The 13,004-nt window shown below is 45.0% G+C and overlaps 1 protein-coding gene across 1 annotated transcript in view; it reads right to left on the reverse strand.

Annotated features, from left to right (window-relative positions):
- mgat5 (alpha-1,6-mannosylglycoprotein 6-beta-N-acetylglucosaminyltransferase) overlaps window positions 1-13,004 on the reverse strand; it is an 85,384-nt gene that overhangs the window by 53,897 nt on the left and 18,483 nt on the right. Inside the window, exons 4-5 of the mRNA XM_079336348.1 lie at window positions 2,345-2,421; window positions 701-790 (exon numbers count right to left, since the gene is read on the reverse strand). Of these exons, the coding sequence (XP_079192474.1) occupies window positions 701-790; window positions 2,345-2,421 (167 nt within the window). The remainder of the gene's footprint in view (window positions 1-700; window positions 791-2,344; window positions 2,422-13,004) is intronic.

Raw genomic sequence — 13,004 nt, forward strand, 5'->3', positions numbered from 1 at the left:
ACTGAATCATCTCCACTTTCTCCCACACCCGCCTACGCAGCACGCTCTCATTTGCTCTCATTAAATATGAACAACCCCCCTCCCCGCTACCTCTCTACTTTTATTTTTAGCGCTTCATTCGTCTGTGATCGTTCTCAGGTAGAAGGAATGTTGGAGAAACCTTTCATTATTTAGGTTGTCTGTGCTGGTATGAAGCAGCTGTCCTTTTACTCTATCCCCCCCCCCCCCCCCCCCCCCCCCCCCCCCACAGAAAAGAAAAGGACAAATATCCCCTCATGTGGGATCAAACACAGTGTCAACTAAACTCAATTTCTTATTTGCATCCATTCCCATTGTGGGAAATACTTCCTGGAGGTAATCTGGTTTTGAACCTGCTTCCTGTTTCACCTGCCTGCAGTGTTGGCGCTTTGATTTGCATCACCTTCAGACGAATTTGTTTTCATTGTACGCTTCATTTGACTTCTCCCCCGTTCCTCTGATGCAATATTTAAAACTCCTCTGTTGACGATCCATTCTTTGAATTCGGTATCTTGATCCAGCCAGCCGGCCCCGTCGTCATGTATATGAGACCTGAAAGTGCTGCGCGACCAATATGGGATTTTGTGGCTAGTTTATTTTTTTCGCTTGGATAGCAGGAGCAGATGTAATTGGTTGGCCCTCCTCAAATCTCATGTGTGCCCCCCACACAGACAGGACTTACCTCGCTGAGGTAGATGAAGAAAGAGCAGGTGGAACCGTCAACGCCGTAGTTGCCATAGCAGGAGTCTGAGCGCCACATCTCCTTCATCCACTGGCAAAGAAGAAGAAAGAAGGAAAGGTGAAATCACCGCCCGGCATGCCGTACCTCGGAGTTTTAGCGGCCATATTGATAGACACATAGCCTTGTGTCAAACTGTCTTTTCAGTCTGTTTCTGATAAATGCAAGTTGATGTCATTTAGCAGCTGCTGTAGAATGAGGATTGCAGGATGGGATGCTGAGGGAACACCAGCATTAAAAAAAAAACTTTTTACTATCCTTATGGGAACATCTCAAGCTGTTTATGTGAGTGAGGAGTCTTTTGGCTTTAAGTCCCTGGTTTCCAAATGGAAATTTGTGAACTTGAGAAATAAATAGACATGTTCCCTTTAATCAAACACACGTGCAAGTCATTCAGAGGAGCTTCTCAGTCGCCAACAGGAGAAGAGCGAGGTCGTTCTGCGCTGCTCTCGTGAGAACGTGTGGAAACGAATCAATGTGAAATCAGCATCCTCGACTACGATGGAATCCTCGATAATGTTTCCCCTCGTCCTCCTCTTCTGATTTGATCTCTTAACGGGCAGATTTGTGCGACACTCTCATGGATGACGGGCTGGAATTCATGTAAAGTGGAGGAGCCACTGAGCTGAGATGTGGACTGACAGGATGGAGTACATCATGCATGCTGACATAAAGTGACCTAAGGGGGCAGTAGACAGGAAATAGACGTTTTCAAAGCTGTGCAGAGAGACGAGCGCTGGCAGATGGGCTTGAATCAGAGAAATTTGAATGGGGATGGTTAAGGCATGCAAACTGTTTGCATGCCTTAACAAAAGGAGAAAATAGATTTTTAATGATTTTAACTGCTTTGGAAAACCAGTTTTGTGAATATAAATGAATGTAGTCTTGTACTAGTGTGCTCTGTGTTCATGCACAGAGCAAGCTTTGGCAGCGCCTGCACCCAGTTGGAATTGCTGACAGTATCAGTGGAGGTTTGGGACCGGCCAAGCAGATGGTCTGTATGATAGCACTATATCAGCCAAACACACAGAAACAAAAAAAAAACTGAAGCTGTGCTTACAGTGAGTGCATTTGTTGTTTGCATTATTAAATGTTGTATTCCAAAAAATGAAATCAACCGACCTCCTGCGACTGATTTTTAAATACTCAGTTTCATATTGATCAAATTAAACTGTAGAGTAAATGACAAAAGCATTAAACGGTCACATTCAGTATTATGCAAAATAAACTTTGTGTTTTTCTAACACGGTGTCCCGATAGTCACGCAGCCAACATTCTGTTGGTAAATCTTAATCTCATGAGTGATGCAACGTCTTATCTAGTTTATGTTTAAATATTGTAATTGCGTTGGATCATTGTTTGTACTTGTCTTGTTTCTGCTCGGCTCCTTCCTGTTTATGTTGCTCGAATCTTATTAACTGGAAATGTTTTTCTCGCTCACACAAATGACCTTTTTTTATTTTACACATTTCTGAAGGATGTTTTCAGAGATGTGAACACAGTGTCACACAGAGAGTGCAATGGAGAGGCTTTTTGTGTGCGTGTTTTTTTTTTTATTCCCCTTTTCTTTCAGTTTGTGTGATTCACCTTGACCTTGCCCTCGCAGTGAGGAAATCCATCCATAGGCGGCAGCTCGCACTTCTCCTGGGCTCCGTTTAGGAGGTCTGGAGGGAGAGAGAGAGAGAGAGAGAGAGATAGAGAAAATCAATGAGGTCGAGTCGATCGGCTCAGAGTGTTTGTAGTTGAACAGTATGACGCTCGCAGGAGTGAAGGGGGAGGGGGAAGAACACTTCAACATTTCAAGAACACAAATCTACTCCACAGCTCACAAAGGCCTGCTTGTTTGTTTAGTTCGACTTGTTGGAGGATAGGGAATCTGTGCGTTAAAGTTGTAAAGGGGGGGAACAATAATGTTGGCTGATACTGCATCTAATGTTTTGCATCCCTACTTTTATTCATTCCGTCTCCTACACACAAAAAAAATCCTCATCAGTTTCGCCCATTAAGAGTCGAGCAACAGAACACTGTTAAAGAATCATGCACAACATGAGTGAAGTTCGGCCAGTGCAGCTGCATCCCACATTGATCCTCTGAGCTCGGACCATATTTCCAGATGTCTTTCATCGACTCATTTTCTGGTGTTTTTTCCTCTCCTTACCCGTGCTCCGACTTTAAAAAAAAGTACATTTTCTTTTTACCGTTATGCAGATGACACCCTGTTTTACCTGACGACGCATGCCATCTTAATAACCTTTTTCAGAATAAAGAAAAATCAAATAATAATAAAAATAAAAATGACATATTTGCCACTGTCACAAGAACCTATTGGCTGTCCATGCTTTTGTCTAATCCCTGCTTTTCTATTTGAAATCTCCTGTTCCCTCTGCTGGCTTGGTTTCAATGGTTACCAGTCAAACACAGAACTCATTTCTTCATATTTGTTGTTAAGGGCTTAAACGGATTAGCTCCACGATAATCTACTTATCTGGTTACTAAGATCATCATGACAACAACACCTCTGCCCCTAACTCACTGCTTAAACCCAAAGGTGATACGGTTTTCAGGGTGACACTTTTAAAAAGTTCAAGGATTCTAGGACATTGAGTTCTTCTCTACTTGTAATATTTCAAATACCCCTTTTGGGTCTCGACCCACCACTTTAGAACCACTGGTCTAAGGCCGTACACATTTTTCTCTTAATTTGGTCTATGCCCAAGATTTTTCATCCCCTTTTCTTTTTTATGAATGCCCATATTTGGATTGTATCATCTTCATTTTTGTAATATTTCATAGTTTCATATAAAGTCTGTGTTGACACAGACTGTATTCAATCAGCCAATGTTGTAAGAAGAAATTTGACTGATTCAATATGAAGTAAATATATATTTTGATCGCATTTTTCCACTCAATAGTTCACCACTGCATCATGTGGTTTAAATTGGCTCTATATGCATGTTGGAAATCCTCTTAAAGCCCATGTTATACTTTGACATGTCTGATGATAAATACTGTATCAGAGAGGTATTCAATTACTGCCACAAAGTCAAAATGTCCGCTGCTTCATTTGAAAAATATTCAACTGGTGTTACATTGGAAGGATTTTATTGTGTCATAGGGAACACACCAGAACTGAACGTGGCCATTTATATGTGCTTTTCTCGTTTGCACGGTTTATACAATTGATAGATTGATAGTTTGTAAAAATCCATATCGGTAGATGGGGAACTGACCGCTGTGCATGCATGTCTGTTGTCTGTGTGGAATGTCGTGGAAAATTCTCCTTTTACGAGGTGGAGAGTTGCTAATTCTCAAAAGAAGAACTTCACGGCGGCGCTTGAATCAGATCTCCTTTAATACGTGCAGCACGGAGGAGAGGCCAGAGCATCTTCTCCCGAATCTTTACATTACAAGTCCTTTTATACAATACAGAGAGATATGGGGAGGTGACCTTACACTTAACAAATGGTGATCTTAAAGTTTAGTGTATTCTGTCTGTCTGGAGACAGTGACTCTGTGATAATCAAATAACATTTACATTCGTATGGTACTGTCTGCGAAAGAGGAGGCCCTCCTGTGGCTCTCTGACACCTCTGTTCAGAGATGTCTCCTGAGAGTCTAGGTAATTTCCCACAGGAAGCTTCGCCGCACGTACAAAATAAACAGGCTATGGGCTGTAGGCAGCTGCCATCACAGATACCACGGCCTGGAGCTCAACCACAGATTTGAGTGAACTCCCTCTATAAGCAGCATCGAATCCAGCTGCTGGTGACGCTGTGTTTACATGTATAGACTGTTAACTGAGCATGTGTGCCACTGATAAATGCATGTAAATAACCATTTCTAATATGTTTTAAAATTGTAGAAGGTATTGGAACAAAAAGGAGCCACCAAAGGGACCTAGATTAAGACCCCCAAATGAGGATTTAAAGAGCCTGATATCGGGCATCTTTTGGACTAAACAGCAATTCTCTATTGAGGTTGGGTTTAACAAAACCTTCTAAAATTCACAGCTCATTGGGTTTCAAGGTGTAAAATGAACCCAAACATAATTTCTCATTTAACTGTATATGTAGACCGACAGAGAGGAAATCAAACAGCATTTTAAAGTGTTTTGTATAAAAAGAGAAGTTCTAGCGTCTGCTTGATGAGTCAGTTATTTCTTTACAATTGCTGTTTTCAATCATGAACTTCCTCATCATGTGATCTTCTTGTGAAATAAGCAGCAGCAGAACAACCACATAAAAAAAAAAGCAGCACACAAAAGGACGGAAGAGGAAACTGAGTGTGCGGCAGAACTGAGGAAGTTTGGGGACGCACAAGTGGGGACGTAACGATAACACTGCTAATGTTAGCCAAACTAGGCTAAGCAATTGAAACTGTTTTCACGATGAGACAATTTCTTTCAATCCACAAAGTATTCATGCAACTTATTTACCATAATTTATGGCGTAGTGATGAAAACAATGGTTTGAACACGAGCCACGAAAGTGGAATACAATGTATTAATATGTGAATCACCATTACGGTAATGAGGGGGTCCTTGGAAAAAAAATTCTCATCTGAAAGGGGTCCATGCAAAACATCATGCGTCGTCATTGTGACTTTGTTAGCATGTTGAGAGCAGTAACACATCAACGAACACCTGTGCGGAGGTGATGCACGACAGAGCCGTTACCGAAAACTGAAACCACAATAGAGCCGAGCCAGTCACATCCACAATGATGCACACACAGGTGATTGTAATTCAGCGAGAAACAAAACTGCAGTGACTCGAACCACTTTCCCACAATGCTTCAATATCATAGGAAGAGATATGTCAGTGTCGGATTAACACGCACAGCTGGCATGCAGTCTTCCCCCTCCCATATAATCACCTTTTATACATCGCCATTCTGAGATGTCAACGTCATCACCGCTGACCTTTACAGCTGGAATATAAATCATGCATTAAGAGGGGGTTGTGCAGCAAATAGATAAAAGCTTAAAGGCAGACACCAGGCTGATGTATTTGTGTGTGTGTGTGTGTGTGTGTGGGGGGGGGGGGTTTCCGAGGTAGAGTGAGCGTTATCGTCAGACTTCTCTCAGGGTGGGTGGGATTGGACGGTGGGTTTTCCCCCCCCATTTATTTGTACAAACAAGCTGCTAAAGTGAACAGATATTCTACTGGTACATTTTTGTTCCTCTCTCTCTCCCTCTCGCTCTGTGTTCTGCTTTATCTCCGAGATCAGTGTGAAAAATACATATTTCTCCGACACTTTCTGGCACGCTCCCTCAGCAGTGTGTAACGGGGGGAAGGACAAGATTAAAGAGAGGCGATGACATGTTTTGGAGTCCTGCAACTAAACATGTCAAGTAAGACGGAAAGCCACTGCTTCGGACGCCTTTTAGGGAAGGAGAGGGGAAGCCAAACACACTGGCGAGGTGTGTGTTTAGGTGAGGTTTTTTAGGGAGTGGATCCAATTCCAGCGACTGGGCGCGATTCGCACCGATGAATATGACTGAAGCACAAAGAAGAGAAAATGTGAGAGAATCACTCCCATGATTCCCCCTCGCATTGGATTGAGAGTCCCCGTCACACACAGCGCTGTACTGTTGTGTACGTTTCACAGTAGCAGACCCAGCACTCCTAATGTGAGATATGGAAGAAGTGGGAGACCATCGAGTCACGCCTTTCGGAGTCGGCCGGTCACAAGACACAGCAAGGGCTCATTATTGTTTCCAAGGGCGGCAGGAGTCAAGCAACAAATAAGAGGATTAAAATTCTTTTTCGAAGAGATGTCTCAGGCCGATCCTTTACATCCAAGACGTAGATTGTTTAGCGCAGTTTTTCTAGTGCTACTGTTTTCTACTGTGGTGTTTATTGAAAGCTCTTCTTTAAGGAATTGGATTGCGATGTGTTGCTTGGAATCGTGGCGGTCTCTTTAGCAGCACGCAGGAGCCTCAATCCCCGAGTGAGTTGCCGTCAGCTCACCCTTCCCGTTGGGTCTGTGAACATGCCGAACGCACATGTGGCCATTCACACGGTCGCTCAGCCAGTGAGCCGGCGAGCGCCGAAGCTCACCAGGCAAATCTTCTCCTCGCTTTAATCAAGCAGAAGAAGCTGCTGCTAAAGAGCTGCTAAATATAGCTCCCTTTATAATCAAACGCAGCAGAGGTGGTGCTGTTCCAAGGCGAGCCAATTCAACGCCGGTCACATTCATTGCAACGTGGACGGATGTCAAAACCTTCCCCACCTTTTCCCGTTCGAGGACTTGTTTGATCTCTTTTCCATCAAAGCCGAGCAGGACTTCTCTCAGCGAACACACCCTCGCAGATGACATTAGCAGAGCAAAGGTAGCAAACATTTGCAATCAGTCATCTTATCGGGCTTACCGATGATGAACAGGGTTGGCATGAGGTGTGCAAGAGACTCGCTGAATCAATAGGAGATAAGCCAAGCATCAAACCACACCCCTGCCTGGATAACCCTTGAACAAAGAGACAAAGACAAATGTTACATGAGGGGGGGGGGGAAAGGACAAACCGTCTTCAAACTGTTTGCAATGCGCTTTAAGTTGAGCTAGAAATCAAAGAAAAACAACGAGACGCAATGGCGCTTAAAAAGGACAAACGATCGTGAAGGTACATAAAGCCAGAGTTCAATAAGACGTCTCACAGCACTATTAGCCAGCTCTAAGCAAACTGTGTCCACCTGACAGCCTTTAAATAGCATCGTCTTTGAGCATAAAGTGATACTGCACACACCAGTTGTTTTCCTTCATTCTTTTTGTGCATTCGTCCAAGAACATGAGGTCATCTGACATTCGACCACTCGGGAATTATGATTGAAGACATCTGGTTTGTGTTCGTCTTTGTCTTGCTCTCTTGTTTTTTCTGTTTCTCCTGTTGATTCCATTTTTCGAAAACACTTAAGAATAAAGGGAAATCTGTAAGAGTAAGCTCCTGAGCTCTCAGGTCTTGGGATTGTTGGTGAGGACGGCCTGATGGACGCCTTTCGTGACAGAGGCGGAGTAGTTCTTATTCCTGCAGCAGAAGCCAGGCTCTCAAGTAGACAGAGCTCCCTCAACCTTCAGCCAGGTGATCTGGCGCTACTACCACCCGACGTCCCTGACGCCCAGCCACCACCATCGGATTGTCTTGTCCTAACCAACACCTGACGCTCAGCCACCACCATTGGACTGTTTCCCCCCAACCAACACCTGACGCCCAGCCTCCACCATCGGACTGTTTCCCCCCAACCAACACCTGATGCCCAGCCTCCACCATCGGACTGTTTCCCCCCAACCAACACCTGACGCTCAGCCACCACCATCGGACTGTTTCCCCCCAACCAACACCTGACGCCCAGCCACCACCATCGGACTGTTTCCCCCCAACCAACACCTGATGCCCAGCCTCCACCATTGGACTGTTTCCCCCCAACCAACACCTGATGCCCAGCCTCCACCATCGGACTGTTTCCCCCCAACCAACACCTGACGCTCAGCCACCACCATCGGACTGTTTCCCCCCAACCAACACCTGACGCCCAGCCACCACCATCGGACTGTTTCCCCCCAACCAACACCTGACGCCCAGCCTCCACCATTGGACTGTTTCCCCCCAACCAACACCTGACGCCCAGCCACCACCATCGGACTGTTTCCCCCCAACCAACACCTGACGCCCAGCCTCCACCATCGGACTGTTTCCCCCCAACCAACACCTGATGCCCAGCCTCCACCATCGGACCGTTTCCCTCCAACCAACACCTGACGCCCAGCCAACACCATCGGACTGTTTCCCCCCAACCAACACCTGATGCCCAGCCTCCACCATCGGACTGTTTCCCCCCAACCAACACCTGATGCCCAGCCTCCACCATCGGACTGTTTCCCCCCAACCAACACCTGATGCCCAGCCAACACCATCGGACTGTTTCCCCCCAACAAACACCTGATGCCCAGCCTCCACCATCAGACCGTTTCCCTCCAACCAACACCTGACGCCCAGCCTCCACCATTGGACTGTTTCCCCCCAACCAACACCTGATGCCCAGCCTCCACCATCGGACCGTTTCCCTCCAACCAACACCTGACGCCCAGCCTCCACCATCGGACCGTTTCCCTCCAACCAACACCTGACGCCCAGCCTCCACCATCGGACCGTTTCCCTCCAACCAACACCTGACGCCCAGCCTCCACCATCGGACCGTTTCCCTCCAACCAACACCTGACGCCCAGCCTCCACCATCGGACCGTTTCCCTCCAACCAACACCTGACGCCCAGCCTCCACCATCGGACTGTTTCCCTCCTGCACGGCTTGCTCCAAACTCAACCCTTAGTGGCAAGCTAAGTATGCACAACAGGAGTACAACGGAGAAATCCTCCCTGCACATTATCCCATCTGCTCTAATGTAAAGGGTCCTCAGATAACACTTGTTATGAATTGGTGCTACACATATGATTGAATGATAGCTTGAAGGTGTCTCCATGGTGATTCTGTAATGGTAAAAAGCAAGAAATAAAAATAAAGTAGGGCTGTCATATGATTACATTTAACCAGCAGGTCTGCCGAGCTCAAAATGGCAGCTGATGAAAGAGTAAGATAGTCTGTGTGTCAGCTTTTTGGACTTTTTGAATCGATCCAGAATCTTCTAAACAATTAGATGAGATCATATTTGTAACGTTGACAACTTCTCTGTTACATTTTTTTGAACTCATCCAAGGGTAATAAAGAGGAAAATAATGAGAGGAGAGATCGTGTTAGGTCTGAGATGGGAGGAGATATTGGACAATGGTGGTATCCTAGATTAAGACCTGGAATGTGACAACTTTGGGAACAACAGTACTTCAGAAGTGTGTGGGAAGATGTCATCTCCAGAACTTAAAAACCACTGGAAACCGAGCAGAGGGGCTTCCCAGTGTTATGGGCACGTGTTGGAAGCCCCTTAAAAACACATGTCTTCCATTGCTTCTGGTCCACTCAAGTATTCCAAAGTAAACCCCTGGAGGCAAAAAAAAGCAAAAACAAAATCCAAATTCCCCCATGTATGTATCGCTGTACCCCAGCCCACACTGAGTTTCCTCTTTCTGACCCCTTCTCCTGCATAAAAGCGCAACGTCTGGCTCTAATCAATCCGTTCTTTGTGCTCCAGAAATCTGAGCGGCCCACTGATCTCTGAAAATATCATTTGAATTTTTACACCAAGAGAGGCAAAAGGAAAAGGAAGACGGCCAGGAAGCCGCGGCGAGCTCAAAAATCGAGCCAGAGAACTTGTTGTTGTGATGAAAAGGGGATTGTAAGTTTTGACTGAGAATTACAAACAGTGTTTCTGAATCGAAAACCCCCCCTGGCTCCATATGGACGTGTGTAACCACAGAAAGGTCAAGATCAGACACCTGCCAGACATATGCAATTGCTTTTAAAAAAAAAAGTTGGATATGTAAAATGCTCGGCCTGCTGGAGAGTAACTCGCAGGCATTGCAGTGGAGCTGAAGATATTATGTGTTTTCATAAGTCAAGCCGCATGAACGCCACAGAGCTGCATAATGCAGAACAAAAAAGGGGAGGGGGGAAAAAAAAAAAAAACAGACTTTTCGCTCCGTGTTGGAGCCTTTAAGTGCGAGAGATTATGTATGTCAGTTGAAGTGTGTGCATCTGCTACCCCGTCCTCGGAGCCTGCCCATCTTGCCTGGAGAAAATTGATCTGCAGCAAGTGGAAAGTGGAGGTGCTGTGGATGCATGCGTGTGTGTATTACTGAGAACACATGGGAGCGTTTGTGTGTACACTGACTGGTTGTAAATTGTATTTGGTAGAAGGAGGCAATTCTGATTATGTCCCTATAGGGCTCTGGGCCGCACACTCGAACCAGCACAACACTGACAACAACAAAAAAAGAGCGAGATGACGGAGGGAAAGAAGATGCAGAGGGAGAAGCTGAGTGTTACAGCGGATTTCAAAGAGTAGGGAGTGCAAAAAGGAAATAATTGGATTCATATCCGTATTCGCTTGTTTCAGCAAAATGGTGTTTGTGTCCGTATAAAAATGTAAGCACCCGTTCATTTCGGTTTGACTTCCCACACCTTGAAATATGAAAGTATTTCTGAAACGTCATCATAAGAGGAGTCTTAGGTCTGTAGGAGAGGAGAAACTGTGTCTTCCTGTCACTCGGGATTTAGCCGATTCGAATCGATTTAAAGACGAGGAGCTAATCGCTTCATTTTGCGTAATTCTCGTTGCGCTGCTGCCAACTCTTTTCACTCAGCGGAAAAGCGCGACAGTGTCAACGCTGGGATTTTTTCACGTCGTTCGCCGATGGACAAAATGAAGAATCCAGTCGGTGATACACCGAACACACACCCGCAGAAGGATCTCATTGTTTGAGGATTACTTACTCGACACTTTAGACAAATGTACAGTCCAAACCTCAAAAGTATTCAGTTTCCTCTCAGACAGTAAATACTGACCTTTCACGAGCTGGAACACGTCGCATTACCAATACATTTTCAGTTTTTAATGTACCAGCTAATAATTCAAGCTTTATTTAGCTTACACGCATCAATGGGCACAACGTCGTCCATTGGTCGAAAATGTAATGCCAGAGTTCATGCGATTTAATGAGAAGCAAATTCAATTTTACCCCCGGCTGAAGGGAGCATTCATCGAAGAGTGTGAGAGTGTGTGCGTGTGTGTGTGCGTGTGCGTGAGAGAGAGGGTTACTGTGCTGAGAAATATGGTTTTGTGTACTTCCATTTTTTGGTTCAGCTGCTCGACGTGGCGTATATTAGAAGTCGCTGCTGCATCCCCGACACGCCGGGTGAGAGGGAGCTGCTTCTGCTATTCAGACACATTCAGTTTGATTTAACGTGACGGCGATTATTGAACAGAGAGAACTTTTTATGGTGCGATCTCCAAACACATTCGTCTGCACGTTTGGGACTGAATTAAAGTCTTAAAAAAAAAATAATAATAATAATAATCTTCTCAGCAAATGCATGTATGAGCATTTCTTTGCCTGCCTAAACACATGAAATCTCAGAGAGTCCGACAGTAGCTGTAATTTGATGTCATGAGCTGGTGTCTTTGGTATGAAAAGAATGGATCAGAAGCAGGCTGCTGCTTGATTTCATGTTCCTCTTAGTGTAACTTCCAGTCTCTAGGATATAAGATAGCCTAGGGGGATTATGCATTCACAAGTGTTGGAATCAATGTGATCTAAGGACTGGCATGTGTGATGATCCCGTGAGTCTGACCATCAACACCTCAGGAAATGTCAGAAGACGTATTGTTTACAACACAGCTATCGGAAAAATCTAATCATGCATTCCATACGGGAGGGCTCTCTACGACAAACTGCAACAACATATTGGAAAACACTTATTTCACAGTTTGCTTTCTGCATTATAGAAAAACACAATTCTGCAGTTGTGCAGAACCTGTTTGTGCTTGTTGCTGCTCGGTCTGAGAGAGGGAAAGTCCTGGAGAGGCTCGGTGCTCTTCAGTGATTCATGTTAAAGGCGACATATTCGCACTCTTTTTTCACCTTTTCAAGCACTCCCCCTGTGATCTAAATGAAACATCTGTGCTGTGCTGTGATCAAAATATAACATGAATCAAGCAGCAGAGGAGGTTTGTGACCCTGTAGAAACCAGCTCTCTCTGAACGCTCCGTTTTGGTGTGTATGTCTTTTTAAATGAAATGACCCCGCCCCCTGAGTTTTCCCCGTAGACATCACTCCTCTGTAGTGAGAATAAAAATGGCAGATCTGTGCAAAAGTTTTTTTCTAGGCTGGAGGTGGAGTCCATGGGTGGAGATACCAGGGGAAGGGGAGGAGATTTCCTTACCAGAATCCAACTTGTGATGTCACAAAGGGAGCATTTTCCTCTGTGTGGTGAGATTTAAGCAGACCACAAACAAAGGACTGGATGGATTTATTTCACATTTAAGGTCTAAAGCAGGCAGGTGAGGACGAGCTGTGACTTAGGAACACTTCCTCTCCGGATCTCGACATCAGAGGGCGGAGATTCGGGTCTCGATTTTGGCAGATGACACACTCATGCTCTGAACTTTTAACGGTAGCAAACTGTACAGTTATTGAGCAGTTTATCACACTAATTTCCAAATGCTGCCTTCTTCATTAGAAAGTTTGTTCTTCATGCAAAACAAGTGGCTTTAGTTGTAAACGATCCCCGGAATATCTGCCTTATAGAAAAATCGGAGAGATTTAATTTTTATCTAAATTTACCGCTTGAGTTAGTATAAGA

This window comes from Symphodus melops, assembly GCF_947650265.1.
Source record: "Symphodus melops genome assembly, chromosome: 23".
Lineage (NCBI taxonomy): Eukaryota > Metazoa > Chordata > Actinopteri > Labriformes > Labridae > Symphodus > Symphodus melops.